The 26,374-nt window shown below is 38.5% G+C and overlaps 1 protein-coding gene across 5 annotated transcripts in view; it reads right to left on the bottom strand.

Annotated features, from left to right (window-relative positions):
- The window catches only part of stxbp5b (syntaxin binding protein 5b (tomosyn)), a 79,541-nt gene that overhangs the window by 31,447 nt on the left and 21,720 nt on the right, over window positions 1-26,374 (bottom strand). For all 5 annotated transcript variants that reach the window (XM_048190488.1, XM_048190492.1, XM_048190489.1 and 2 more), the window contains exons 3-17: window positions 25,248-25,329; window positions 24,966-25,066; window positions 20,107-20,241; window positions 19,869-19,932; window positions 19,705-19,788; window positions 17,785-17,908; window positions 15,447-15,525; window positions 14,964-15,118; window positions 14,429-14,501; window positions 14,207-14,354; window positions 6,678-6,745; window positions 6,461-6,501; window positions 4,954-5,174; window positions 3,677-3,864; window positions 2,531-2,656 (exon numbers count right to left, since the gene is read on the bottom strand). In XM_048190488.1, the coding sequence (XP_048046445.1) occupies window positions 2,531-2,656; window positions 3,677-3,864; window positions 4,954-5,174; window positions 6,461-6,501; window positions 6,678-6,745; window positions 14,207-14,354; window positions 14,429-14,501; window positions 14,964-15,118; window positions 15,447-15,525; window positions 17,785-17,908; window positions 19,705-19,788; window positions 19,869-19,932; window positions 20,107-20,241; window positions 24,966-25,066; window positions 25,248-25,329 (1,689 nt within the window). The remainder of the gene's footprint in view (window positions 1-2,530; window positions 2,657-3,676; window positions 3,865-4,953; window positions 5,175-6,460; window positions 6,502-6,677; window positions 6,746-14,206; window positions 14,355-14,428; window positions 14,502-14,963; window positions 15,119-15,446; window positions 15,526-17,784; window positions 17,909-19,704; window positions 19,789-19,868; window positions 19,933-20,106; window positions 20,242-24,965; window positions 25,067-25,247; window positions 25,330-26,374) is intronic.

A 26,374-nucleotide genomic window follows, 5' to 3' on the forward strand; every position in this document is an offset into this window, starting at 1 on the left:
AAGGTCCAGAGAAATAGTAAAGACAAAATGACTACAGTGGTTCAACCGCAATGTTATGAAGCGTAGAGAATACTTTTTGTTTGCAAAAACAAAACAAAAATAATGACTTTATTCAATAATTTCCTCTCTACACTGTCATTCTAATAAGCAGTTTATGTTGAAGACACATTGCAGAGCTTCCGTGTTCTACGTCAGAATGCCGCTCAGTATTGGCCGATGCTGTTTCTGACGTTCTGACGTAGAACCTGGAAGCTCTGCAATGCATTCTCAGCAAAAGTCGCTTCATAACATTAGGTTGAACCACTGTAGTCATGTTGACTATTTTAACGATATCTTTTCTACTTTTCTGGACCTTGAATGTGGTAATTTTGTTGCTTTCTACAGGAAATTTAAAAAAAAAAAAAAAAAAAACTCAGATTTTATCAAAAATATCTTAATTTGTGTTCCGCAGATGAACGAAGGTCTTACAGGTTTGGAACGACATGAGGGTGAGTAATTAATGACAGAAATTTCATTTTTGACTAACCCTTAACTAACCCTTTAAGTGCACTTAAGCATCTGTAACTAAAAAGTAAAGTTCTATTAGGTTTAAATGAAATATTTTTGTTATAAGCGTCAATAAAAACAACTTTGTGCATCAAAACCACTCCTTTCCTGGTGAAAAAAAAATTAAAAGCTGAATGTAACATTTTTGACAAGCCAAACATGTCAGTCTCTGAGTAACATGTAATTTATTTAAGGCACAAAATAAACTTCATTCCGTAAAATAAGTATAATGAACTGCGCAAAAAAAGTGTTTTGAATGTCTCCAGCATGATTTATAATTAGCCAAAAATCAAACATTATCATGTCTGTCAAAAACTTGGCTGGCTGTTTGGTTGGAATAACTAAAAACATGGACATAACACACTCATGGCCATCAATCACTTCACTGAATACTTGCTGGCTAAGAAATAAATAATTATTACCTTAAGATCCATCCATTTTCAAATCCACATAATTTTGATGTCTGTCAAAAAAATAACGTGCACAATACATAGCAGTATTTACGAGAAGCAGAGGTCCAGGGAGTACACACATTTCCTGGAAAACCCACCCTACCAGATGTTTTGACTACTTCATTGCTTTCTGAGAAGAGGGGAAAAAATAGTGGCCTGAGCGGCTTCAACATGCTGTCTGTCAGAGACGATAACGTACATAATACATAACGCAAATGAGTAAAAAATGTTTTCTTCACTCGCTGAAATCAAATTGGAATGATGAGTGAAATACTTCACACTGCATGCAAAACAGAATAAACGCCAATCCAATTCAAAAGGTTCAGCGTGTTGGTTTTAACAGACATTTTTTCTATTCACGAACTACACATTCTGATTCTGACATTATTGATTTGAAAATGTTCAATAATTTTCTATTCTTGACTGATCTTTTTGTCATCATTTTGGCAATAGAAGAACTGTTTAATGAGCGATCTTGACATGAGTCCCTGTAGTCGTCCAATTTGACTCTCATGTGCTGATGTAATATATATTATAAACTTGACAGGTGATTTTAATAAAATGTAGTTTGATCACCATCTTCTCTGTTGTTTAAAAGATTAAGTTAAAGCTGCAGTCCGCAACTTTTTGTGTGTTAAAAATTTACAAAAATTATATAATGAGAATATACAACATGAATTCATTTTCCAAACCGTGTTTTTGTCTTATCCTGAATCATTATGGTACACTTATAGTGTTTATATTCGGACTATTTTTAGACCAGACTGGTAGGACTCGCCGCAGAGTATCACAGTAACTGCGTGACTCGCCATAGACATACACGGAGAAAAGTAGCTCCGGCTACAACGTTCCTCCGCAAGACACGTGCAGTTCTGTTTATTAACCGCCAGAGGGCCAAAATTCGCGGACTGCAGCTTTAATTAACAAAGTTTGATAAAATGTTGTTTAATTTTACAATAAAAGAAGAAAAAAAATTACACGACTTGTTACATTTAATTATTCCTTAGCAGATTTTGATTTGTTTTTTAGCTTTAAAATTGACAGCTTGCTTTACAATCTTTGCACAACATTCATTTAATTAAAATTTTCCACTTAAGGCTATATGTTAAACTAAAAATCTCCATTCTGAAACCAGTTAAACTTTAAATTCTGCAACAGAAGATGGTTTTATGGTTATTTGACATTTGTTTATATATAGTTTATAGTTGTTTATAGACTGACAGACTGAATATCAAACTCAAACATCTTCAGTGATGGTATTGTCATGACTCATTGTCATGAGCAGCCATTATTGTTTCAATAGTGTTCAAGTACAGTTCAAATTCCCCTAATTAATACTTAATTATTGTAATGAAGTACAATTATTCAAGTACTTTACATGCCTGCTAGGCTTTATTTTGATGGATCATGACACATAAAACTTGTCTGAAAGACAATGAACAGCTGTTGTGGAAGGGAAGCATTTTTAAATTCCTCAGTAAACACATCATAGGTGCAGTAAATGAGTTAGTGGTGTCATTTCGAGGACTTACAGGCCATATGCAGAGTTGACGGCCAGGCTAGTGATCTGTTGTGGCGGCTCCCCGCTGACCCACACCAGCTGAATGAGCAGCTCCACCTGGTAACCCGGAGACTGTTTGAGAGGAGAACTCCTGACCCTGGCCAAATAGGACACAGACACAATGAACTAAATGCTAACACAAACACAGACCATGTCATTCTTAAGCCAGACATTTGAGCAAAATAAATCTGATTCATATCATAGTTTATGTTGTTGGAAAGTAGGGCTGCACGATATTGGAAAAAACTGACATTGCAATATTTTGTTGAAATGAATTGAATAGCTCTGTTTGGAAAGAATTAATCATGTAGGTGATTTTGTAGGTGAGTAAATATGCATAGAAAATAACGAACACATCACAAGCAAAGAAAATAAATATAATAGAACAAAGATATAAATGAAATAAATAGTACTTTATATTTTTCAGGTAAGTCTAACAGTATTCAGTTACGGAAATTGAATAATCAAATGTAAAATATCAATAGTCTTCACTGTATAAATTAAATATAATTCATCTGTTTTAACACTACAAAAGTGATTTTTCTGTTTTGCTTTTGTTGTTTGATTATCATTCATGACACAGAAAGCAGCAAGAATATTGGGCTGCTGTCACTTTAAGACCAAATGCACGGATCCAAAACACTGTTACACGTCCAGTTTTCCTTCTCAATTGTTTAGTTCACCTAATCAACTACTTGATGTTTTACGTGCATTTTGACAATTTTTATGTCCGTTCAGGCACAAATAGACATGGAAGAGAATGGCATTCGGTGTTCGGTGTGCACAGAAAACATCTGCACGTTCAGAATTGCGTTTTCTTTGTGCACTCAAACGGTTTAAAATCGCTTGAACGTTTAAATTTAAAAGAAATGATAAACTTTCACTGTATTAGGGTCAAACTTTGCATATTATCCAAGAATCACGTGCGCTTTGAACTGTGGTGCCTGGTCCGTATGGATTAACGATCCCTATACTTGATATCGCGCATCACGATTTCAATGCTAAAACGATACATCGTGCAGCCCTATTGGTAAGGCCATTTAATCAACATGTTAAGTTTTTGTTTTGCTGTTTTTACATGCCGTTTAGGGGCGAGTAAATCTGAAATAGTTTGTACTTGAGACAGGGCACGTTATCTCGCAGGCCGTCAGAGGAGTTGTTGCTGCTGGTGGAGGGGTGGGACTGAGGCAGGCTGGTCTGAGGGCTAGATGAGGTTCCTGGGGTGGAAACGGCCGACGCCTGCTCGCCTCCGACCTCTGGAGACTCCACTTCATTCAGTTCACACTGCATACGCACCTCCAGCAACTACACACCAGAAAAACTTTCATTACATCTGCACACAGATTTATATAAACATATGCATAGATCCGCATGTCTATAAATGGAGATTCAGATTTCCATGCATTTAATTAATCTTTCCCAGAAAAGAACACAGATTTTGTTCATTAAAACAAAATTATCTATGCAAATTGTGTAATATTTTAGCATTTTTTTAACAAATCAGAAAATATAAAAATATAAGAATATCAAATATAAGAAATTATATGGATAGAAATATTAAATATATAAGCATTATCTCATTGGGGTATTTTTGTTTTTAGAAATGATTGTTGACTTTAGAGGTTGACTCTACAAATTACTTTATATAATTCATTTTTAAGCAAATACATATATTATTAAAGTGTTCTGATAAATTAAAAAAAATAATTATATATACAAGTGTATTCTGCAAATTCTTCTAGAGTGGCTCATAAAGTGGCTCAAAAATTAATTTATAATTGAGCGATATCTTGGGGAGCCTTAATATTATATAACATTGCTAATCAGGACCCCGACAGGAAGATATTTTCCAGGCATGAGGCTGAAGAAGAGTTTTACCTGCAATTAATTACATTTGTAATATTTATGTGAAGCTACTTCCATGTTAATTTATTCAGTCCTGCAGTGTGAAACCTACTCATTAAAAAACAAGGTTTTAGGATTAATAAGCATAAATAAGTGAGCACTTTACTCATTTGTGTGGATGCAGCATATGGTAGACTAACTGTTGGAAATCATGTGTCAAAACAACTTAATTCTTAATGAAATATCCTGCAGTGCGCAAACTAAACTCCACTAAAACGGCTTTAAATAGCATTTTTCTAATTGCATTATAATCACCATGCAGTTTTTTAGGACCTCATATCAATATTAACCATTTGTCACATAGCAGGACCATTTAAAATGAACTCAAGAAATTAAAAAACAATTAAAAGAAGTAAAGAATGTAAATCAAATGGTGAGCAGCAACATCATCTAAAATTTACATTACACAAATATATGCATTTTAAACTAATATCTTGTTAATTTCTCAACTATACATATATATATGTCCTGCATTAAAATGGGTCAGACCTGGACCACTTCAGTGGTGACTTCCTGTTTGCTGAACCTGTAGACTATGACATGAGCCGATACTCCAGCCACACAGAGCACACGACTCTCTGGACACCAAGACAGGATCTGGATGGCAAACGGATCTTCATCCACAATTTCAGTGCTGGATTTCTCCTCTTTACCACGGGGCTTCTCAAAAACCTTTGCTGTTTTCAGCTTATACAAAACCTGCAGCATTACTGACAGACACAACAGAGAAAAACTCATAAACAATTATCTTTATTAGTTGTTGCTAATCATTTTAGTTTTAAATGAATTATTAGCAGATACAAATCTGCAAAATTTTTTTTGCATTTTCTGAATTTGGGGTAGAGGTCTGCATTCCCGCGGCTCTCCCTTGCTGCTCGGGATTAAATTCTGAATGAAAGGCGGATTGCGGTCGGTAACTATAGTGTACTTTAGGCGGGAGCAGGCGGTCTGACAATAACCCGGTCGCTCCCGAGATGCTCTGACATCAGCGCATCTGTGCTTGAACTTGAAGTGAACAAAACTTTCTGCAGTGGTGGCGTTCACACAGTCCCCAGTTCTCTGTCCTGAGAAACCTATGTTCTTTGTATTAGAGGTCTGCGTGAGTGCACCTTCAGAGAACATTCAACTTTTGTGATCGGATTTTGGAGGAGAGACGTTCTGAAACGGTCATCAGTCAGGGTCATTCTGTTCTTGCGTGGATGTTAAAAAGATTTCATTTTGCAGTATAGCTAGTAAGCCAACAGTTTTCGTTTATGCATTTTTGGCTTAGACTATAGTTTTGAGGGACATGTTGTAGGCTATTTAATTTAGCCTATTTTTCTCTGTGATATTTGAGCCTATTATTCTTTGTGACATTTTTTTCTCTGACATTTTTTAGGGTGTTGACAGCATCATTAGACAAATAACAAATACAAATCTTGTATATGCAACATTTTATATTTGTTATCCCCAATCACTTTCTTTCTTTAGGAGAAGTTTAAATGTGAGATTCTGGAAACAATCTAAATTTAGCGGGACCTGTTGGGCTGGGAAGAAAATCAGTACATGCAGATAGCGGGTGAACACCGAGTGAATTTTAGGCGGGGACGGGAGCGGGTGTGTGTGCGGAATAGAACCTTGCGGGAGTGGGCAGGAGCGGGACGAAAAAAACAGTCCCGCGCAGACCTCTAATTTGGGAAGCATCTGCAGAATTCTGCAAAATGGATGTAGACAATTAAAAATATCTTAAAATGTGGCTGAGAGTGTTTTACTCTTATTAGCAGTTGAAAGCAAAATCAAATTAGCCAAAATATTTATTTAAACAAACACACACACACAAAAAAAAACAAAAAAACATTGTGAATGATGGTTGTTCCAATTCTTTGGAAATCTGCAGAACTTTCCTGGTGCAGATTCTGTGTGCATCTGATTATTTCTATTTTTCCAACTCAAAACATTTCCATATAATCTACATGTGACATAAAACATAAGTGTTTATTTTCTGAGACAAACTCACATGCTGAGGCATCCCAAAACTTGATCGATCCATCAGCATGCCTATTGTTTCAGGAAGAAAAAAAGAAAACAATAACAGCTCTGAAATACTGGCTCCAAATTGAAAAGTATTTTCCTTCCAACAAGTAAAAAAGGTTTCCCTCTCTAATCCAATTATAAAACGTGAATAGGCTTCAGTACAGCAAAGAGTTAATGTATGTGCTTGAGAGATCACTTACCCAGTGATGATGACCTCTGAAAAACTTAGCGTTCCCTGGCCCCAGTTACCTCCACTTACTGGCCATTCCTGCATAAACACAGGTTTGTATCAGTCATTTAGATCTATCCTTTTTTTTTTTTTTTTTTTTTTGCATTTCAACTTTCTTTAGTGTGTAATGTTGCTGTTTGAGCATGAATTCAAAGCAAGATGGCGCCACGAATGGCCGCCTCTGTGTAGAGCTCTCCAGTTGTTTTACTGTTTTTGATTGTTTGCCCTGTTTTTTTTTTTTTTTTAATACAATCAGTTTCACCAGGGATAAATTCGGCAGTACACACCACCCAATATTTCACCGGTTTTCGACTACTTGTACATTTGCTGGACATTTTAGTTGGAGGGGCAGCTGCACTTTTCAAACGCTCCAGGACGCGCAAAGGTGGGAAGCGAGCCGGCGCGCTATTCAAGCTCAGACAGCGCAGTTCTAAAACCAGTATCCATCTGGCAAATCTCTGCTTCTTACCTAACAAAACAAATGCACTTCTTCTCTCCCGAACAAATAAAGACTTTTCAAACTCTGCTGCTCTGTTTCATGGAAACCTGGCTGAATATCACTCTGTTCCACATGCAGCTTTGGAGCTCTCTGATCACTGTCTGGTTCATCTTATACAGACCTACAGGCAGAAACTAAAATGAGCTAAACCTGTATTAAGGACTGTAAAAAGATGGACTAATGAAGCAGAGCGGGATTTACAAGCCTACTTCAAATGCACTGATTGGAATGTTTTTTGAGGCTGCTGCCACTGAACTGGATGAGTGCACAGATTCTGTAACATCATATATCAGTTTCTGTGAGGATATGTGCATCCCAGACTTCCAGGACTTCATCAGGCCAAAGAAGATGCCTACAAGAACAGGGACAGAGTCTTGTTTTAATGTGCCAAATACATACTGACAAAGGAGATCAGAGTGGCTAAGAGGAACAATTCTGAAAAGCTGAGAAACCAGTTTTCAGCCAACAACCCTTCATCAGTGTGGAAAGGCCTGAAAGACATTACTAAGACATAGAGGTCAGCACGGGCTTTAAACTGAGGCCCGTACCTGGCCCGTACCTGAGATCGTTTGACTCGACCCGACCCGAACCCGAACGGTACCGTTATTGTTTAACCCGAACCCAAAATCCATCGCTATAGAGGTGTACCATTCTTGCTATCACAAGCCAAGACAGCTTTGTAAGACCTACACTGCACATAACCGCTGAGCTACTTATTAGTTGAATGACAAGATCATATTATACAACTTTTAAATAGACAGAAACATCAGAATAAGTAGTAGAAAAGACACACAGAGGCCATTTGACATGTTATCGCGCCTCATTTCATCCTGCATGCAGTCATGTTCATATCGTACAATGTTTTAAACATTTAAATACACATATCAAATAAAATAATACAAAATGTGTATGATGTAGTAGCCTACTCTTGACAAAGCTGATTTCTGAGAGACGCCAAGAGAAACGCGGCTATTTGATTTATGAACGCGCTTGGCTCATTTCATTCATAGGGCCCTATAATACACCCGGCGCAATGCGACGCAAGGCGCAGCGCAAGTGTGTTTGCTAGTTTGCGTCCGGCGCCGTTCGCGTTTTCCCGTTCAGCGCCACGTCCTTAAATTAGTAAATGCATTTGCGCCAGTTAGTGCGCCCATGGGCGTGCTGGTCTAAAAAAAGAGGTGTGTTCAGGCGCATTGCCGGCGCATTGCTATTTTAAGGAGCTGAAAATAGACTGCGCCATAGACCAACTCAAACCTGGTCTAAAGTCTAAAGTCAATGGCGCAATATTTTTTTGTTAGAGCGCGTTGGTAGAAACTGCGCCTCTGGGCGCGTCTGCAGTGCGCGTTGACTTTGCTTATTACACACAGGGATGCGCATCACACAAACATGCCAAATATTAAAAACAAAAGGATTACATTGTAAAAGAATATTATTGTGTAGGCTACATAAATATCAAAATGTAATAATGAATAGTCATTGCGTGTATTAGAATTAGGCTATCTATTTTCAATTCAGCCTATTACTACTTATAATGATGAACGAAATTGGCTAATTAATTGAACAATCGTGCCAATACACACACATATATATATTAACTGACTCATCGCGTATACGCCATGTAAATAGCAATCCGCCATGGCGCGAGCGCATCTCGCTCTTAAAGGGAATGGGAGATGACACTCTGATTGGTTTATTGAACGTTACGCCCATTACTCATTTAAGAGAATAGGGACAACCCATTTCAAAAATGCGCCCCGGCGCATGGACCGTTTATCTGTCGTTAAAATAGCAAAAGTGGATTTGGACATGCCCTGAGTGCACCTGCGCCGTGCGCTTTACATTTGCGTTTAGATCGTTAAAATAGGGCCCATAGAGTTTACACTTATTCGTCTATGATATCATACAATGTTTAAAACATTTAAATATAAATGATATAGTATTTTACAGCAGACCTACTCTTGACAAAGCTCTGATTTCTGAGACAGAGACGGCAGCGTGATTATTTGAACAGATTATTACATAGTAATTTCTGTGGTTTATCCCCTGGCTCACCTGTTATCAAGTAGAATTTGTTGTGCTGCTTTCCCTGCATCATTTGGCACTGTAATGAGTTTTCCCTCAGTAATTGAGTGCACAAGAGCGGGAGCACATGCGCAAAACAGTTAATATCTAAATGTGAATTATAAATGTGCTCCCACTCTCGCGTGCTCTTTCGAGCACAACACAGAAGACGACACACAAGGCTTATATAACAGCCTACACCGCGTTCCAAATTATTATGCAAGTGACATATCAGTAAGATTTCAGTATAATAAACATTCAGATTTTAGTTTTTCTAAGAAAATGTTTATTTATCCATGTCTTTTTAGATAACTGCTATCAATCTCAGACAAAATAATTTGCCAGGTCTATGGAAACCCTACGTAGAGGTCGTTCCACATTATTAAGCAAGTCACACTTCTCATGCAATATGGGGAGGAAGAAAGATCTTTCTGAAGATGAAAAGCATGAAATGGTGCAATGTTGTGCAAAAGGCATGAAAACAACTAATATTGTGTGAAAACTGAATGGAGAATTATCATAAGATTTGTGAGTGATTTAGAGCACATCAGAACACAGTCAGATAAAGGCTTATTAACACTCTGGAGTCTGAGGTATCGCCGGCGATACCACCTCGGTTTTTTTCTTACCAGTGTGAAAGAGACTCAAAATACTCAGTCAATGTTGCACATACAATTAAGAGTTATACACCATCTGTCGTCTCCCTATGAACGAAGTCCAATCTGATAGTTCTCAGAAAATGAACTGTAACTTAGTGAATACTAATCACAAAAAAATTAGACTTATGTCTAAAGAAAAGCTGAAATGTCAGGTTTTAAATCGTGTAAGTCAAATCGAAAACAACAATTCTCTGTTTATGTAATCTGTATGAAAAGAGACATGTCAGACGACCGTGATTCAGCTCATTATCCGCTAATGCAGCCACACCCACGGAGCGAGCGCTATTCATACGCAAATTCTGAGGCAATACATGTATACATTGTCGCAATCGTGTATTTACTGTCTTGAAAAGTGTTTATCTGGATGTTATAGTGATCTCTGGAAGCCTCTGTTACTTCCTGGAATGTCACATGATATGCCTCTTCTTTTACTGAGATATTTGTGGACTAAAGGTGCACAGAGCGCCCTCCGGCTGCAAGTATGAATTGAAAACAGTATCCAGCGCTCACAGTGATGACAATAAATATAGAATAAATATTACTCATCTGTATAGAAAATTGACATAAACATATGAGAATCCATCAATATTTCTCCAAATGTGCATGCTTTTAAGCATATTAAGAAATTACGGTCAATATAAGATTTTAAGAGTCAAAATGTGAAGCTTGACTCTTAGATCTTTTTAATGATGTATAGTTTGTCAACTGCACATTAACATTTTGGCTATATAACAAATATATTAGCCTACATGAAATGCCATAGAGGTTGGAATGTTCAGATGCTTTTCATCACAGAAATACATTATATTTTGAAGTATATTAAAATAGAAAACCATTATTTGGTTAGAGACTTAAGACTTATTTAAAAAAAAAATGTGTCCAATCTTTTGACTGGTACTGTAATTTAACATAGGCCTATACAAAATTCTCTTCACATGATGTGCAAGAATACGTGCATGCATGAGATCACAAAAATCATGTTTTTTTTTTTATTTTTTTTAGAGTGGACATTAATCCTCTTATCAGCATGATCACAGAGGGTTTTTTCACAGCCTACCTGATTGAAAAAGCTCATTATTCGGCTCATTATGCAAATCTTTTATCTTCTCAGGTGTGAATCACAGCATTATTCATGATGATTCACGCCTCCACGCATTCTGTGTTTCTTGACAAAAAATGTCTTAGAAAATTTAAATCTCTCTAATGTTTTATATGAACGAGTAGGCAGGATAATTTTTCCATCATTTTGAAGCAAAAACTCTAGTCTACAACCTCCAATACCCAGAAGTCTTGTGAACACACATTTAATATATATATTTTTTTTGGCCTTATTTCAGTGACTTAAGTTTTTTGTTTTTTCAATAACCACGCATAAACATGATTCCTTCAAAAACACAAACATGTACATACATGTTCCTCACATATTATTGTAGCCTAGTTTGTGCTGAATACAGTGTAATGACACTTTTTCCATTAATATGTTTATGAACAACTGAAAAAAGCACAAATGTCAGGGCATGTCAAAACTTCTCCAGGGCCCCAAAAATCCTCAGACCCCAAAGGGTTAATGAAAGTTCCAGTCAAAAAAGATGTGTGTGTCGGGTCTACCGGAAACAGAAGATGAGGAAAGCACCAGGCCCAGATGGTGTTACACCAGCCTGTCTGAAATCCTGTGCTGACCAGCTGTCCCTTATCTTCACAGATCACTGGAGCTTGTGCAAAGATTTTTCCTGCTTCAAGCACTCCACCATTATTCCCATCTCAAAGAAACCCAAAATCACAGTATTGAACACTACAGACCTGTTGCCTTAACATCTGTGGTCATGGAGTCATTTGAAAGACTGGTGCTGGCCTACCTGAAGGACATTACTGGACCCCCTGCAGTTTGCTTATTGTGCAAACAGGTCTGTGGATGATGCAGTCAAGATGGGACTGCATTATATCCTACTACATCTGGACAAACCAGGGACTTATGTGAGGATATTGTTTGTGAACTTCAGCTCGGCCTTCATCCCAAACCTCCTCCTGTCCAAATTAACCCAGCTCTCTGTGCCCACTTCAATCTGTCAGTGGATCACCAGCTTAATGTCAGATTGGCAACAGCTAGTGAGGCTGGGAAAATTCTCATCCAGCTCCTGCACGATCAGATCAGCACTGGTGCCCCCAGGGGTGCATTCTCTCCCCACTTCTCTTCTCCCTCTACATCAACAACTGCACCACAAAAGACCCCACTGTCAAACTCCTGAAGTTTTCAGACAACACCACTCTCATTTTGCCTCTTCCAGGATGGTGACGAGTCTGCTTACAGACAGGAAGTTATAGAGCTGGCTGTCTGGTGCTGGCTGTCTTAACATGCTCATAACAGTGGAGATGAGTGTGGACTTCAGGAGAAACACCCCAGCATTAATCCGACTCAACATCATGGACAGCATTGTGGCAACAGTGGAGTCATTCAGGTTCCTGAGCACCACCATCACTCGGGACCTGAACTGGGAGTTCCACATAGACTCCACTGTCAAAAGGCCCAGCAGAGATTGTACTTCCTTCGCCAGCTGAGGAAGTTCAACTTGCCTGTTTCTTGTCACTGTCATTCTGTTTGTGCTGTGGAAGCTTCTGTCACCAAAACAAATTCCTCGTATGTGCAAACATACCTGGCAATAAAGCTCTTTCTGATTCTGAAAAGGTCTGTAAATGTTACAAAGCACAAAGTCACTCCAAAGGGAGTTATTCTCTATATCAGTAAACAATGTTTTTGAACTCCCTGAAACTAGGGCTGCACGATTAATCGCATGCTATTCTCACGCGCATTTCGTCAGTAAAGCCGGTTCCCTGATTACCGCTAAATCGCCATCACCTGCTTTCAAATGAAGCGGCATTTAATAGACAGAGCCGTAGGTCACTGAAAAGCCACGCAATATCGCGTTCATATCGCAGATGAATCGCCTGCGATAATGAACGCGATATTGCGTGGCTTGTCCGTGAACTACGGCTCCGTCTATTAAAAGGCGCTCCGTTTAAAAACAGGTGATGGCGATTTAGCGGTAATCAGGGAACCGGCTTTACTGACGAAATGCGCGTGAGAATAGCATGCGATTAATCGTGCAGCCCTACCTGAAACGCCTCGATTGTATTCTCGAGTTTTCTTCCAGGAACAAACATGTCACAATATTCCTCATTTAAATAATTCCAGCCCACAACATACACAAAATAAAGAGTCGAGTCCTAACTTGGAACTCATGTTATGATAAGGTGTGTGACATTTCCCAAACAGAACACATTGCGCTTTTCAGAAGGATGGGCTTCATAGAGACCGGAACTAAACTGAGTGCTACTAACAAACTGGGAAGAGAGGAGCTTCAACAATATATGTGGAAAAATAATGTTTTTCTTTTTTTAACATTCAAGCATGAAAACCTAGCCTGACGTGGTCATACTCAATTCTAGTTCGAATATGAGTCTGACACTGCTCCATTGGGCTTTGATTATGGGGGCGTATTTCAACCGATCCAGGAAAGACCTCAATTGGATAGACCTACAACCAATCAGAGCTACAGAGTAAGTGACGTATGTTGAGCGACGCATAGTTGTCAACAGAACTCTTCTTAGCGACCATCGGGGCCAGCTGATAAATCAAACTTTTGCCGAATCCCGTAGGAAGGACGGCAAAGACATCTTTCCCATCGACAAATGCCTTGATCGTGGTCCTCTGTTCCTTTTTTAAAATTAATGCGCTGTCGATATCTTCTATAACGGACGCGATGGCGGAATCTACACATCTCAGTTCTTCAACAGCCATCATTGTTGTAAACTAATTGACCTTTCGCAAAGACTCGCCCCCCTTAGTTACTGTTGCTTTGTCCGACAAGCCGTGGCGCTGTCACGCCACACAGAGTGGAAAATACATCGCGGAGCAAAGAGGAAACTGACAACACATCGACAGACGAGACAGAGCAGGTTACTTATGATATTAAACAAAGTCCCAGCTTTCTGATTGGTTAGATCGCTTGTCAATCAAACTCCCCAAGCGCTCTTTGATGACGTGGCTGATTACGTTTCTGGTGATAATCTGTCAATCATCGCCCTGACAATGTGATTGGTCCGAACAGTTTCTGTTCGGGCATAATTACTCCTCTACGGATCGAGTCCAGACCGAACTTCCCGACCTCAAAATGTTGTGGGCGGGGCTAAGTTCGGCTGGCATCCAGGCTAATGAAAACCCCCCCCAAAAAAAAAACTTTGTGAAAGGACATAATAGGTCCTCTGCGGAGGGCAGAATATTACCTTCTTACTGAAGCCCTGTCTTTTTTGTCTGGAGCCCACAGAGTAAAGTGCAGGAATGACTTCAGCAGGACAGTCAGCAAAATATTCGCAGCAGGTCACCGGAGACTCGTGGATGGAAAGAGGATATGGATTCTCGAAGATCGGATACCTGCACAAAGAGCTGTTTAGAAATAAACTGTGCACAAACGATTAGAGTGTCTATCACATTTGGCATTTATTCACCCAATTTGTGCAAGGTCAATAACAACCAAATCCTTCTCCAGCAGGACAACAACAGCATAAGGCTCCTGGAAATCTGTGGAGATACAGAGGGAATATTTCTTTTAAAACTTAGATGAGACATCATTACAAAATAATTACATTTACATTTATTTTTCCTTATTTATTTAGTGAAAAACTGTTAGTAGAAAATAATTTAATAACTAGATTTTCATTGCATTTTAGTGCTTGCATAAATGTTTAATCTACTTTGCAATGACTGTTTAGACCAAATTATAATTAATTCGATGTATATATTTTCATATAGATCACCCAGCCAAACATACAGCACTCTAGTTCTCATTTCATATATATGTATATATGAAAACAACCAAAGAAACTTTAAATCAATTCTTTGCTTTTTTTTTTTTTTTTTTTTTTTTTAAACATTAAAATTTAAAATTTTACAGAATTTATATCTCTGTTGTTTTTATAGGCACTGTTACGAATGCAGTAAAAGTTACTGGAAAATCTAGCGATAGGTGGGGCAGTGACTTGCCGTTTGGATATGGGGTTTCACACAGCGTAAGGAAATCCACTATGGGGTAGTCCATCTCCAGCACTGCAGTGCTTTTCCCATGCATCACAGTCAGACAGGCTCGCCTACCCACTGTATCATATGACAAACCTCCACACAGTATCATGAATGGGTCCCTTAACAAAACAAATGAACAAATCTCAATTTTCCATGATGCAAAGTGAAGCCAAGCCGGAAGTGAAACAAATTAGTGCTTCATTCAGAAGGAGTGGAATGAAGAAAATGATTTAATGCAAAACTAGGCTTTCATTTACAAAATCTATTGTCATATTAGCTTTATATTTTATGTCAGTCCTCTGTAAAACATCTTGTCATCTCTGTAAATAAAAACAGAAGCCACACAGTCTCTCGCAATGCAACGTTGCACAAGTCTCAAACCAATGCATCATGCTCTGTTTGCTTCCTGAATGCAACCCTGAGTTCAGCTTCCACCCAAAGCCTTACCCTGCCCTGGTAGTTTTGTACTCCACTTTCAAGATGGGTTTGCATGGCTCTGGTTTCTTTCCATCCTTGGGCTGCTTTCCTGAGAGAGAATGCTGCATGTTAAACAAAAATATGCCTTCACATATTTTTATTTCCTTTTTTTTTTTTTTATCATGGGAACCACAATAAATTAAGGTCCGGAATCTTTAAGCACCTCATGGTTTGTTTTTGATTCAGGAGCCACAATATGATTCCAAAAAAATGATCCAACAGTGTAGGGACACAAATCTTTGACACATTAAGGTGGCTCGTCCCACATGTCCCTTATTTGAACAGAATTATTATTCTTTTTAAAAAATAACAACAATAAAAATTTCTGATGATTCATTTCTGTGGACAGATTCTGAGTTTTTGAGAAACAATCATGATGCATTTGTAAATGGACTGTTTTGCTCCACCTCTATTAATGATATGGATTTATGAAGTGAAAAAACTATATTATTAAAACTGAAGTTTGTCATTTTTGGGGGATGTTAAAATACATTCTCCTTCCTATCTAATTTGCAGTAAAAGCTTTAAGTAAACCATACAGTATCTCAAAAAAGTGAGTACACCCCTCACATTTCAGTAACCATTTTAGTTTATCTTCTCAAGGGACAATACTATATAAATTCAACTTGGATATATTTTAGAGTGGTCAATGTGCTGCTTGTATAGCAGTATAGATTTACAGTCCTCTGAAAATAACTCAACATAAATCCATTATTGTCAAAATAGCTGGCAACAAAAGTGAGTACACCCTAAGTGATAACAGTTGTATGTTGTTTAACCATGCAAAGCCACATGTCCAATTCATCATGTTCATGTTTTTGTCTGCTTGACAAGACCATACAAATGTGTGTGTCTTGTATTAGAGCAGTTAAAATTTGGTGCTTTGAGTACAATTCTCTCATACTGATCACTGGATGTTCAACATGGCACCTCATGGCAAAGAACTCTCTGAGGATTTAAGAATTAGAATTGTTTCTCTCCACAAAGATGGCTTAGGCTATAAGAAGATCGGTAACACCATGAGTTACAGTACAGTGGCTAGGGTCATACAGAGGTTTTCCAAGACGGGTTCCACTCAGAACAGGCCAAAGAAGTTGAATCAAAGAAGTTGATACCTTGTGATGTGCGTCAGGTGCAGAAGCTGGCTTCAAAAAACAGATGCATGAATGCTGCCAGCATTGCTTTAGAGGTTGCAGAAGCGGAAGGTCAGCTTGTCAGTGCTCAGACCATACGCCGCACACTGTTTGCATGGCTGTCATCCCAGAAAGAAGCCTCTTCTGAAGCTGGCTCACAAGAAAGCCCACAAACAGTTTGCTGAAGACAACCTGTTCAAGAGCATGAATTACTGGAACCATGTCCTGTGGTCTGATGAGACTAAGATAAACTTGTTTGGCTCAGATGGTGTCCAGCATGTGTGGCGACGCCCTGGTGAGGAGTACCAAGAAAATTGTGTCTTGCCTACAGTCAAGCATGGTGGTGGTAGCATCATGGTCTGGGGCTGCATGATTGCTGCAGGTACTGGGGAGCTGAGCTTCATTGAGGGAAACATGGATACCAACATGTGCTGTGACATTCTGAAGCAGAACATGATGCCCTCCCTTCAGAAACTGGGCTGAACGTCATGATAATGACTCCAAACACACCACCAAGATGACAACTGCCTTGCTGAGGAAGCTGAAGGTGAAGGTGACTGGCCAAGCATGTCTCCAGACCTGAACCCTACTGAGCACCTGCGGGGCATCCTCAAGCGGAAGGTGGAGAAGCGCCATGTGTCTAACATCCAGCAGCTCCGTGATGCCATTACGGAGAAGTGAAAGAGGATCCCAGCAACAACCTGTGCAGCTTTGGTGAATTGCATGCCCAGGAGGATTAAGGCAGTGCTAGATGACAATGGTGCTCACACAAAATATTGACACTTTTGACATGTTCACTTAGGGTGTACTCACTTTTGTTGCCAGTTATTTGACAATAATGGCTGTATATTGAGTTATTTTTAGAAGACAGTAAATCTGTACTACTATACAAGCAGCACACTGACTAAAGTATATCCAATTTTCATTTCTATAGAATTGTCCCTTTAACTCACTTTTGTGAGATACTGTATGTAGACTTATTTCCTGTATAAACAGAGTGACATCAATGTGTTTGAGAAACCTGTTTGGAAACAAACATTTGCAGTTAATTTGTGCTGCTAGTGGCACACAAATGACACACTTCACCCCTACGGTACTTTGATATTTATTCTGTGCTCCCTAAAGCGTTCAACCTGAGGAACTTGGAACGGAGTTTGTTTTGGGCAGAAGCTTACCATGCGGTGTAATGATCTGGGCAGGCTTGGCTGGAGCGCGTACATTCCATGTGGTAAGTGTGCCATCTGAGTGACTGCACACAAACTGTTTCCCCTCGTGATGCCAAGCCACAGAGTGGATCGCCTACAGGCCAAACAAAGGATGAGTAATCAACCACAAGAGAAACCAGGTCAGGCAAACTACGGTTCATGTGATGTGACAGCAAATATGAGTCGACAATAAATACCATAACAAAAAAAAAAACTTAGTTCTGTTCTTCTGGAATAATTTACTTCTTGCAGACTAGAGTTGTTCATTTGAGTACTCTGAGTCTGAACTGCACATATAATTCACCATATACAGCATTTATGTAAATTTATGATATGAATGACAAATTACCGCCAAAAATAACGTCACAGCCAATCCTAAAATTAAAAATGTGTATAGCTGTCATTGAAGTAAATGTTTTGTGTTAAAGTGAATAACATGCAATTATTAATGTTTTCATGATCAATCACTGCTGTCACATTTGAGTACCAGAAATCCAGACTAACATTAAGTTCTACAGATGGTGGCATCAGCACCTGCGAATTCAAATGCTTTCTCACTGGATCTCCCAGTTCTGTGTCCACTGTAAAAACTAATTGTTGGTTTAACTTAAAGTAGGTTACATGTTTGCCTTAAAATTTTGAGTTCAGTAAAATAAAAAATTTGAGATTGGTTTAATCAACAGACACTCTGTTAAGACCCTAAGATATATTGTCTGTTTTCATCTGTCATTGTATACTCTCTTTCTCTGTGTGTATAGTCGTGTTTGTGTTCCAGGTGGGCGTGGTTTCTATTTACCATTCGGGAAACACTGATTGGTCCAGCTAAGCACCTGACCTGTACTTAAGGACCACTCCAAACACTCAGCCTTTGCCTCGTGCCTCGTTGATTTTGTGCTATCGCCATCGTTCTTCGCTTCCATTGACTTTTGATTATACTGTTCGTTTATCTTTTGTTTGAGAGTGTCGTGCCAGAGAGATTGTGAGTGTTTGTTCATTGTTAATAATTTTGATTACCCGGTTTATTTGATCTTTGCCTGTTTGACTACGCCAATTGAATTACGAATCTGATTTGTTTGCCCAAAACCCTGTATATACTGCTGTAAAAACTCTTGCAAATATTATTTTCACTTTAAGGGAGGTAGGGGGTTTGACGCCAATTTATTTGTATCTTAATTTCAATTTGTTTATGGTTAAGGGAGATACGTAAGTTATGTTGTATTTCGTTTTCTTTATTTTTGGGTGAGGTAATTTAGTTTCTAAAAGAAGATTGTTTTGTTTATTGTTTTGGCTGTGTCTGCCCCTGATGTTGAAGCCCTTATTTTCATTGTGAATAAACTTTGTATTGATTTTGATATCTCTCTGGTATTGAGACTCGCTTCCTTTCTGTTACAGCTGACCCCTAGCGGTCGTAACACACTCAAAATATTACGTTATCTGAACCACATTAATTATGATGATTTGATAAAAGAAAAAAAGTAATAATTTTAACATTGTAGTAACGGTGTCATGTGATCGAGATCGGCCTGTGAGTAAACCTGTTCTGAGCTCAGGCTTCGTATCTTATATTGTGCTGCAAAGCACAAATGAGAAGCATGGTTTTGTTTCATTTGCTATTTGACGTTTTTCATATGCAACAGTTGGTCAACGTGGTGGTAGCACCAATGTGACCTCTAACAAAATTTTGTCGCACCGGCAAGAAAAATGGTCGCAGTCTGGAGCCCTATGTCCTATCCGTACTGAAGACCTTCCTTCCTTTCTTTCAGGGATGTTACTGAAGTAACTGTGTTTTAAAAAATGCACCAAATTTGTCTTCTGAGACCTAGACCTCAAAATCTGAGATTCAGTCAGAATACAGAGAGGCAACTGTAATCAACAATAACAATGTCTCACCTCATCATAGTTGTAACGGTAGTCGGCCTTCTTCGATTTCAAGTCCCACAGCACAACTATGCCACACTCAAAACCAATTAAAAGCTGCAAAAAAGAAACACAACTTTTCTGAAATGGTACAAACTAAAAGCTGAACAATCAGAAAATATATTTAATCTTCGTACTTTCCCTTCGTCCATGGGGTTATCGCTGATATGAACTACAGGTCCAGGGTGAGTCTTTGAGGAACTGTTGAAGAAAGGAAAATGTTTTGACAAATAGAAAGGCGGTATGCAGAGATCATGCGTGATGATCTTGTGTAAATATCTGGTATAAGACCTTTAATTAGAATTCTCAAATCTAAAGGAAAAAAACCACATGAGCATCACGGGAGTTCATGGTGTGTACACATGGAGCCCTTACAGTTCAATGGCTTTGTTCCACATGATGACATAGCCTGAGAGGGTGAAGGACTCCACATTGACAATGTGAATGTTCCCTCTTTCCGTGCCCACGTACAGCCATTTACTCTGAAACGGCAAATGGCAAAACGTGATCCTGCCAAAAGACAAAGAGAGAACTGACCTTAATCAAAGTGAAATATTCACTGTGATTATCTCACACGATGGTGAACATTTGACTGATTTGTGCATCGTGACGCATTAAGGATGAAATGGCAATAACAGCAGAGTGAAATCTGGCAAAATGAATGAGTCACGGTTGATAAATCAACTGGCATTACTGTGGACGACTGTGCATTACTGCCATTGTTTGTCTTATGAAAGGGACAGCAATCAAGTCTATATGCATTTAAGGACACTTGAGAACACTGCCTGCCCTCTTGTCTCTGAACAATCATTCATTTCAACCCTTTATTCTGAGTTGGTCTGCTGATTAAGAGAAAATGGAGAAACCCAAATGGGCACTTTGTCCAGGTAAAGGCCAACTTTTGCATTTTTTGAATAAAATGTGAGTGGTGTTTGCCTGTGCACATCTTGCTGCCACAACGCTAGAGTATTTTGGGTGGTTGCTGGGGCATTGCTATGAAGTTGATAATGTGTTTAGAGATAACATGTTGCTATACGACATGAGCTGGGTGGGTACTAACTTATGCTGTGGCCACTAGGGGATCAGGGGCAATTATAATTCTTTAAAGGGTCATGAAACCCTAAACCAAAATTTCTGAGATTTTAACAGAGGTATGTGTGTTGAACACCATTGAAGACAATGTTAGCATCTGTTAGATTTAATAGTAGGGGGGAAATGGTTAAATTTTAGTTTTAGTACGCTATTTTCGTCTTCCGGGTTTAAAATCTTCATCCTGTCCACGTCACAGGCTGTGACGTGGCAGAGCACGATAGTGCTTTGATGACTCATCGGTGTTTCATAATTATTAACGAGACTGAGTTTTTTATCCAATGAGAAGAGACTCTCTTAATTATTCATGACACCACGTGGATCTTTCCAATGACGAGGACAGTTAACGGCACTAAACAGCGAGAGAGACTGACTGACTGACGGTGCGTGTCCGTTGGCGCGGAGCGAGCGGGTAAGCGCGAGTGTTTTCGGTTCATTCCTATGGAAGTTGAGCCGCGCGTAAGTTAAATGTGACGCTCAACTTCCATAGGAATGAATCTAAAAATGCTCTGGTCGCTTGCTCTGCTCCAGTCGACACGCAGCCTGACTGACTGAGCGTGTTGCAGGTTCGGCGCGTAGATCTATGCTATGTACGCAAGGTTTTTTTTTAAGCGTTATTTTTTTTTTCAAATATATGCATGTATAGTGTGTATATAAACAACTATATATTTTATAATGACTGTAATTACACATTTACATTAATATGTTTTAAATAGAATTACGATTACTGTAGGATATATGTAGCAGGGCATTCAGTAACTCTTGAAAAGACAAAAATAAAGTGTCAGTGTATTTCATTAGATTTGAACTTTTCCAGTTTTTAAAAAAATTGTAGTATTTCCTCACGTTTTACCACTGATTTTTAGTGACAGTCGATATGCATGGGCTACTGGCGATGAGAGTTTCCCCCCTCCCCTCTCCTCTCACAGCCACCACGCCCATTTAAGTTGCATTTTTCAAAAAGATTGTGAGCTAGACTTGAGCTGAAAGAGGGGGGTTTCATGACCCTTTAATAATACTATTATTATTATTTTTAGTATTAATTTATTCTTAAAACTATTTCCACTACTACTATTATTTTTATTTGCCCTTTTCCTCGTCCTCCATAACCCCCTTTAAAAAAGTAATTAGTTATAGTTACTAACTGAGTTAGTAACTGAGTACATCATTATAAAAGTAACTAATTACCAGGGAAAGTAACTATTGCGTTACATTTTTTTTCTTTTTCAAATATGTCAAATAACTTGGATGCCTCCAATATTAAATAAAAGTCTAAAAATAAATTATGCTTAATCCGACTCGTGACTTATGATCCGCTCTTGCTCACGACATGAAATTTCTCTGTACTGTACTACGTATTGGTAGCCATTAAAGAAAACGTAGTTTCATATTTATGTTTAAATAGGCCTATGTTATTTTTTAAATTCAACTACTTGATTATGAACAGCATGAGTAAGATAGAATACATCATAAGATGCTCAATATATCGAGAGACATGGAGTGGGTCAGACATGATTTTGACCACTTTGTTAAGTTTTGTTTTGTAGAAAGCCTTTCTTAAAAGTGAATTTCATTTTGTAAAAAATTGTATCTTTAATTTTAATCAATGTTTCATCAACCAATTACCTGGATTTAATAAATAAGAAGCAAGTATAGCAGACAATATAATCATGACATGGAGGCGCCGGTGCGATCACTTGCACGTGAACTGGAGTGCGTCTTTTAAGCTAAATGAACCGAAACTCAGCATATAGGCTGCTTGCCATGTAGACATGAGAAATATATCTATAGAAAGTTTGAAATGTCTACTTTTAAACTAAATAATTCAAAATGAAAAGAAATAGGCTACTCTGATTATGTAATCCGAATGAAATGTGCATTTTCTCTCTAAGCGGTCCACGGAGATGATGAGAGTCAGCAATGTCAACTTCATCTTCCCAGCCGACACTGATTCAGAAAACATTAGTTTATTAATAAACAATTAAAATGTCTCCTTGCTGTTTTTGTCACATTCATAATCATTACTTTTGCCGGTTCTTTATGGCAAGCTTTATGCGTGCGCTTCAGTGCCATCTAGCCTATATTACGTAACGCTCATTATTATGTTTAATTCTCTGCATGTATTAAGAAATTAAGTTAATATAAATGTGATTAGTCAACTAACGGCTTAAATGAACAACTACTAGTCGACTAGAAAAAACTTATTTCACATATTTTCGATCCAGCATGTCACAAAGGGTATTCTAGTTTGAGCTCGCGCTCCGCTCGCATGCTCTGACACACACAGAGCATCGAACATTATTATCAGTTTAAAATTATATTTGTGTATGACTAACCTGTACTATTTCTTTACAACAAAACGCTTTGCAGGTCTATCATCTCTACTCACACACCAATCGTCATCAGTTAGCATGTGTCCCGCCCCAACACACACAGGTCCTATGACAGAGAGAGTCTACTCGGATGAAAATTGCTTCAGTGTGCTCAATTATAGTAACATGGCATTTTATTATCAGTAACGGTAACGGCGTTGTAACAGGGGAAAAAGTAATTAATTTGATTACTCATTACTGAAAAAAGAAACGCTGTTAGTCACGCCGTTTATTTGTAATGCCATTATTCCAATCACTGGTGAGGACGCTATTGTTCAGTCAATTTTTCTTCTTCTCCGAAATGAATCACATTTTTGAGGGCCTAAACATGCTCAAAAGTCCTCAGAGAGATGTAACCAGATCAACATCATATTTGGTCAGTATAATCTTAAGGCCTTGTGTTTTTGTTGAAGGGCGTGTCCGTGGCAGCCTGACAAAATCTGATGTTTCGCCATGAAAGAGGAAGCTGTTGTAAGTCAAGCATACAATGTCCGATCGTCCCCAAACTTCACGTGTGATAAGAGTCCTGGCCTGAAGACATCTCTATGCCAATATTCAGTTAGTCATAGCGCCACCTGCTGGCAACAGGAAATGGCATGCTTTGCACTGTAATTCACTCCCTGAAACACATTTAAATATGCCATGAAGTACCAAACATGTTAGAAACACGTTAAATCATGCAACACTTGGCTAAATGCTAAAGTATGCGGTTAATGCCATGAAACAGGAAGTTGTTGTAACTCAGGCATACAATGTTCGATCTGCTCCAAACTTCACATGTTTGATAATAGTCCTGGCCTGAAGACATCTACATGGCAATATTCAGTAATAGTCAAAGCACCACCTGTTGGCAGCAGGAAGTGTGGCACGTCGTAATGACTTTGCCATATTTCTCCTGTATTTACTTGCTTACATGCATGTCGCCCACTGGATGGCAGTGGCCCCGGGTGCAAGGGACCTTTCATCGCTGCTTGCAGCTTTGATTAATAATATTATTATTATTTTTATTATTTTCATTATTATTTGTTGGTTTTACTATTGTTATATTTGTTACACTTATAGCTATTCTCTGGTTTATATGCTTCCACTCCCACACCTAGAAACACTCACACACAGAGAGAGAGATACACACTCACTCACTCACTCACAAATACACATACAGGAGTTATCAGAATGGACTTATGTTGGCTGTTAGTATGTTTGTTTGTCTTGGTTATTTTGTATTTAGCACATGTATATAGTGTCACAATTTGTGTTTGCATAATTATTAGGGATGTAACGGTACAAGTATTCATACCAAACGGTTCACGAGGCAAATTCCAAATGGAAGTGATCATCCCTATGCCCTATGTGATCATCCTTATGTGAGCAGGGCAAGCGCGTGCCGTATGTAGCCGTTTGGAATGCACTTGGCAAAGGAAGCTGCGTAATTTCCTCATTATCTTCAGCTGGGATGTTCCCGTGACAACGCAGCACAGTGTCCGTCAGCAGATGTCGCTGTTTTAACAGCATAATTCTTTAAGATAGAAGATAACTGGCATATGTTGCATTCCCAAATGCACAATAAATCGACCAAAAGCAGAGCAGATGCTGAGATGAAGTTTGTGAAAAGCAGCATTTATTGAGAACCGAGCCACTCTGAGCCGCTGCAAACACCGGTGGATAATGAACTGCTCACATGTAAATGAACACACTGCCAAACTTCACTCTGAAATATGCAGCCTATTTATTTATTGTAGTGGTGCATGGATTATTTGTATGCAGAATGCTTACCTCTCCCGATTAAATTTAAGAGAATGGAGAATGGCTGGAAGTTTTTGCCTCAGATTCCACAAATGAATACTGTCATCTGCCAAAGCACTAACCAGCGCCCCCTATGGACCAAACACACGAACACAAAAAAGCTCTAAATTTGTAATTCACTACATACTGAACATATTTTAAAAGACTAAATATTTAACCAAAAGCTACAGGCAATGTCAGGAAGAGGGATAAAACCAAGAGAGAAAGTAAGAGAGAGGAAATGACCATACAGATGGACAGGGCAGAACTCACTTCATTGACAAGAAACTCCAGCTGGATGACGGCCGATCCGCTCTCATGCTGGCAGTAACATTCCACTCCTGCTCGGCCAAATCTGCAGGCTCAGTTAAGGTACATACATCTCTAAACACCTCAGAGTACCTGTCAAATGTGCTAAATCCAGAATATAATTATTCTATGAAAATGCATTGCATAATTAAAGGGATATTTCACTCAAAAATTAACATTCTGTCATCATTCACTCACCCTCATGTAATTCCAACAACAGTATTTTTTTTCTTTTGAGATGAGATTTTATTTAGGCAGAATTCAATATGATGAAACTGGCTGGTGATTTTTCCCACCAAGGGGGAAAAAAAAAAATCATCATAAAAGCAATCCATATGCTTTCAAGTCTTCAAAAGTCTTATCACGTCCCGTCTGTGTGAGGAACAGACTCAAATTATATTATATTATATATCAACAGAAAATAGCTCCAACTTTCTGACCATAATTCCCCTTTTGTGTTTCAAAAAAGAAAAAAATACAGAGTTGGATTACAATTGAGAGACTACATACTAGGACTGGGGAAATAAATTGATGCATTGCGAATCGAGAAATGATTATGAATAGATTCTGATATTTTTCCGAAAGCATTGCGCTTCTCTCTCGAATCGATTCTGAGCTTAGTTTTTAACAGCAGATGGCACTATGTGCTTTAGAAACAGCCGTACTCTGCTTGCATCCAATTCCTTACACACACCACTTCAACCGTCTATAAATAATCATTCATAAAGTTTGAAAAGGTTTAAGCGAATTACAAGGGTGTTTGTAGTGGGCTGTTCTCACGTCATAAAGGCATTCTGAGGTGCAAGTACATTCAACATGAGTAAGATAGGATACATCATAAGATGCGCAATATATCGGGAGACATGGAGTGGGTCAGACATGATTTTGACCACTTCATTAAGTTTTGTTTTGAAGTGAATTTCTTTTTGTAAAAAAATGTATCTTAATTTTAATCAATGTTTCATCAACCAATTGTCTGGATTTAATAAATAAGAAGCAAATATAGCAGACAATATAATCATGACTTGGAGGCGCCGGTGCGATCACTTGCACGTGAACTGGAGCGCGTCTTATAGGCTAAATGAACAGAA

Source organism: Megalobrama amblycephala, linkage group LG5 (assembly GCF_018812025.1).
Source record: "Megalobrama amblycephala isolate DHTTF-2021 linkage group LG5, ASM1881202v1, whole genome shotgun sequence".
In the NCBI taxonomy this organism is placed as follows: Eukaryota; Metazoa; Chordata; class Actinopteri; order Cypriniformes; family Xenocyprididae; genus Megalobrama; species Megalobrama amblycephala.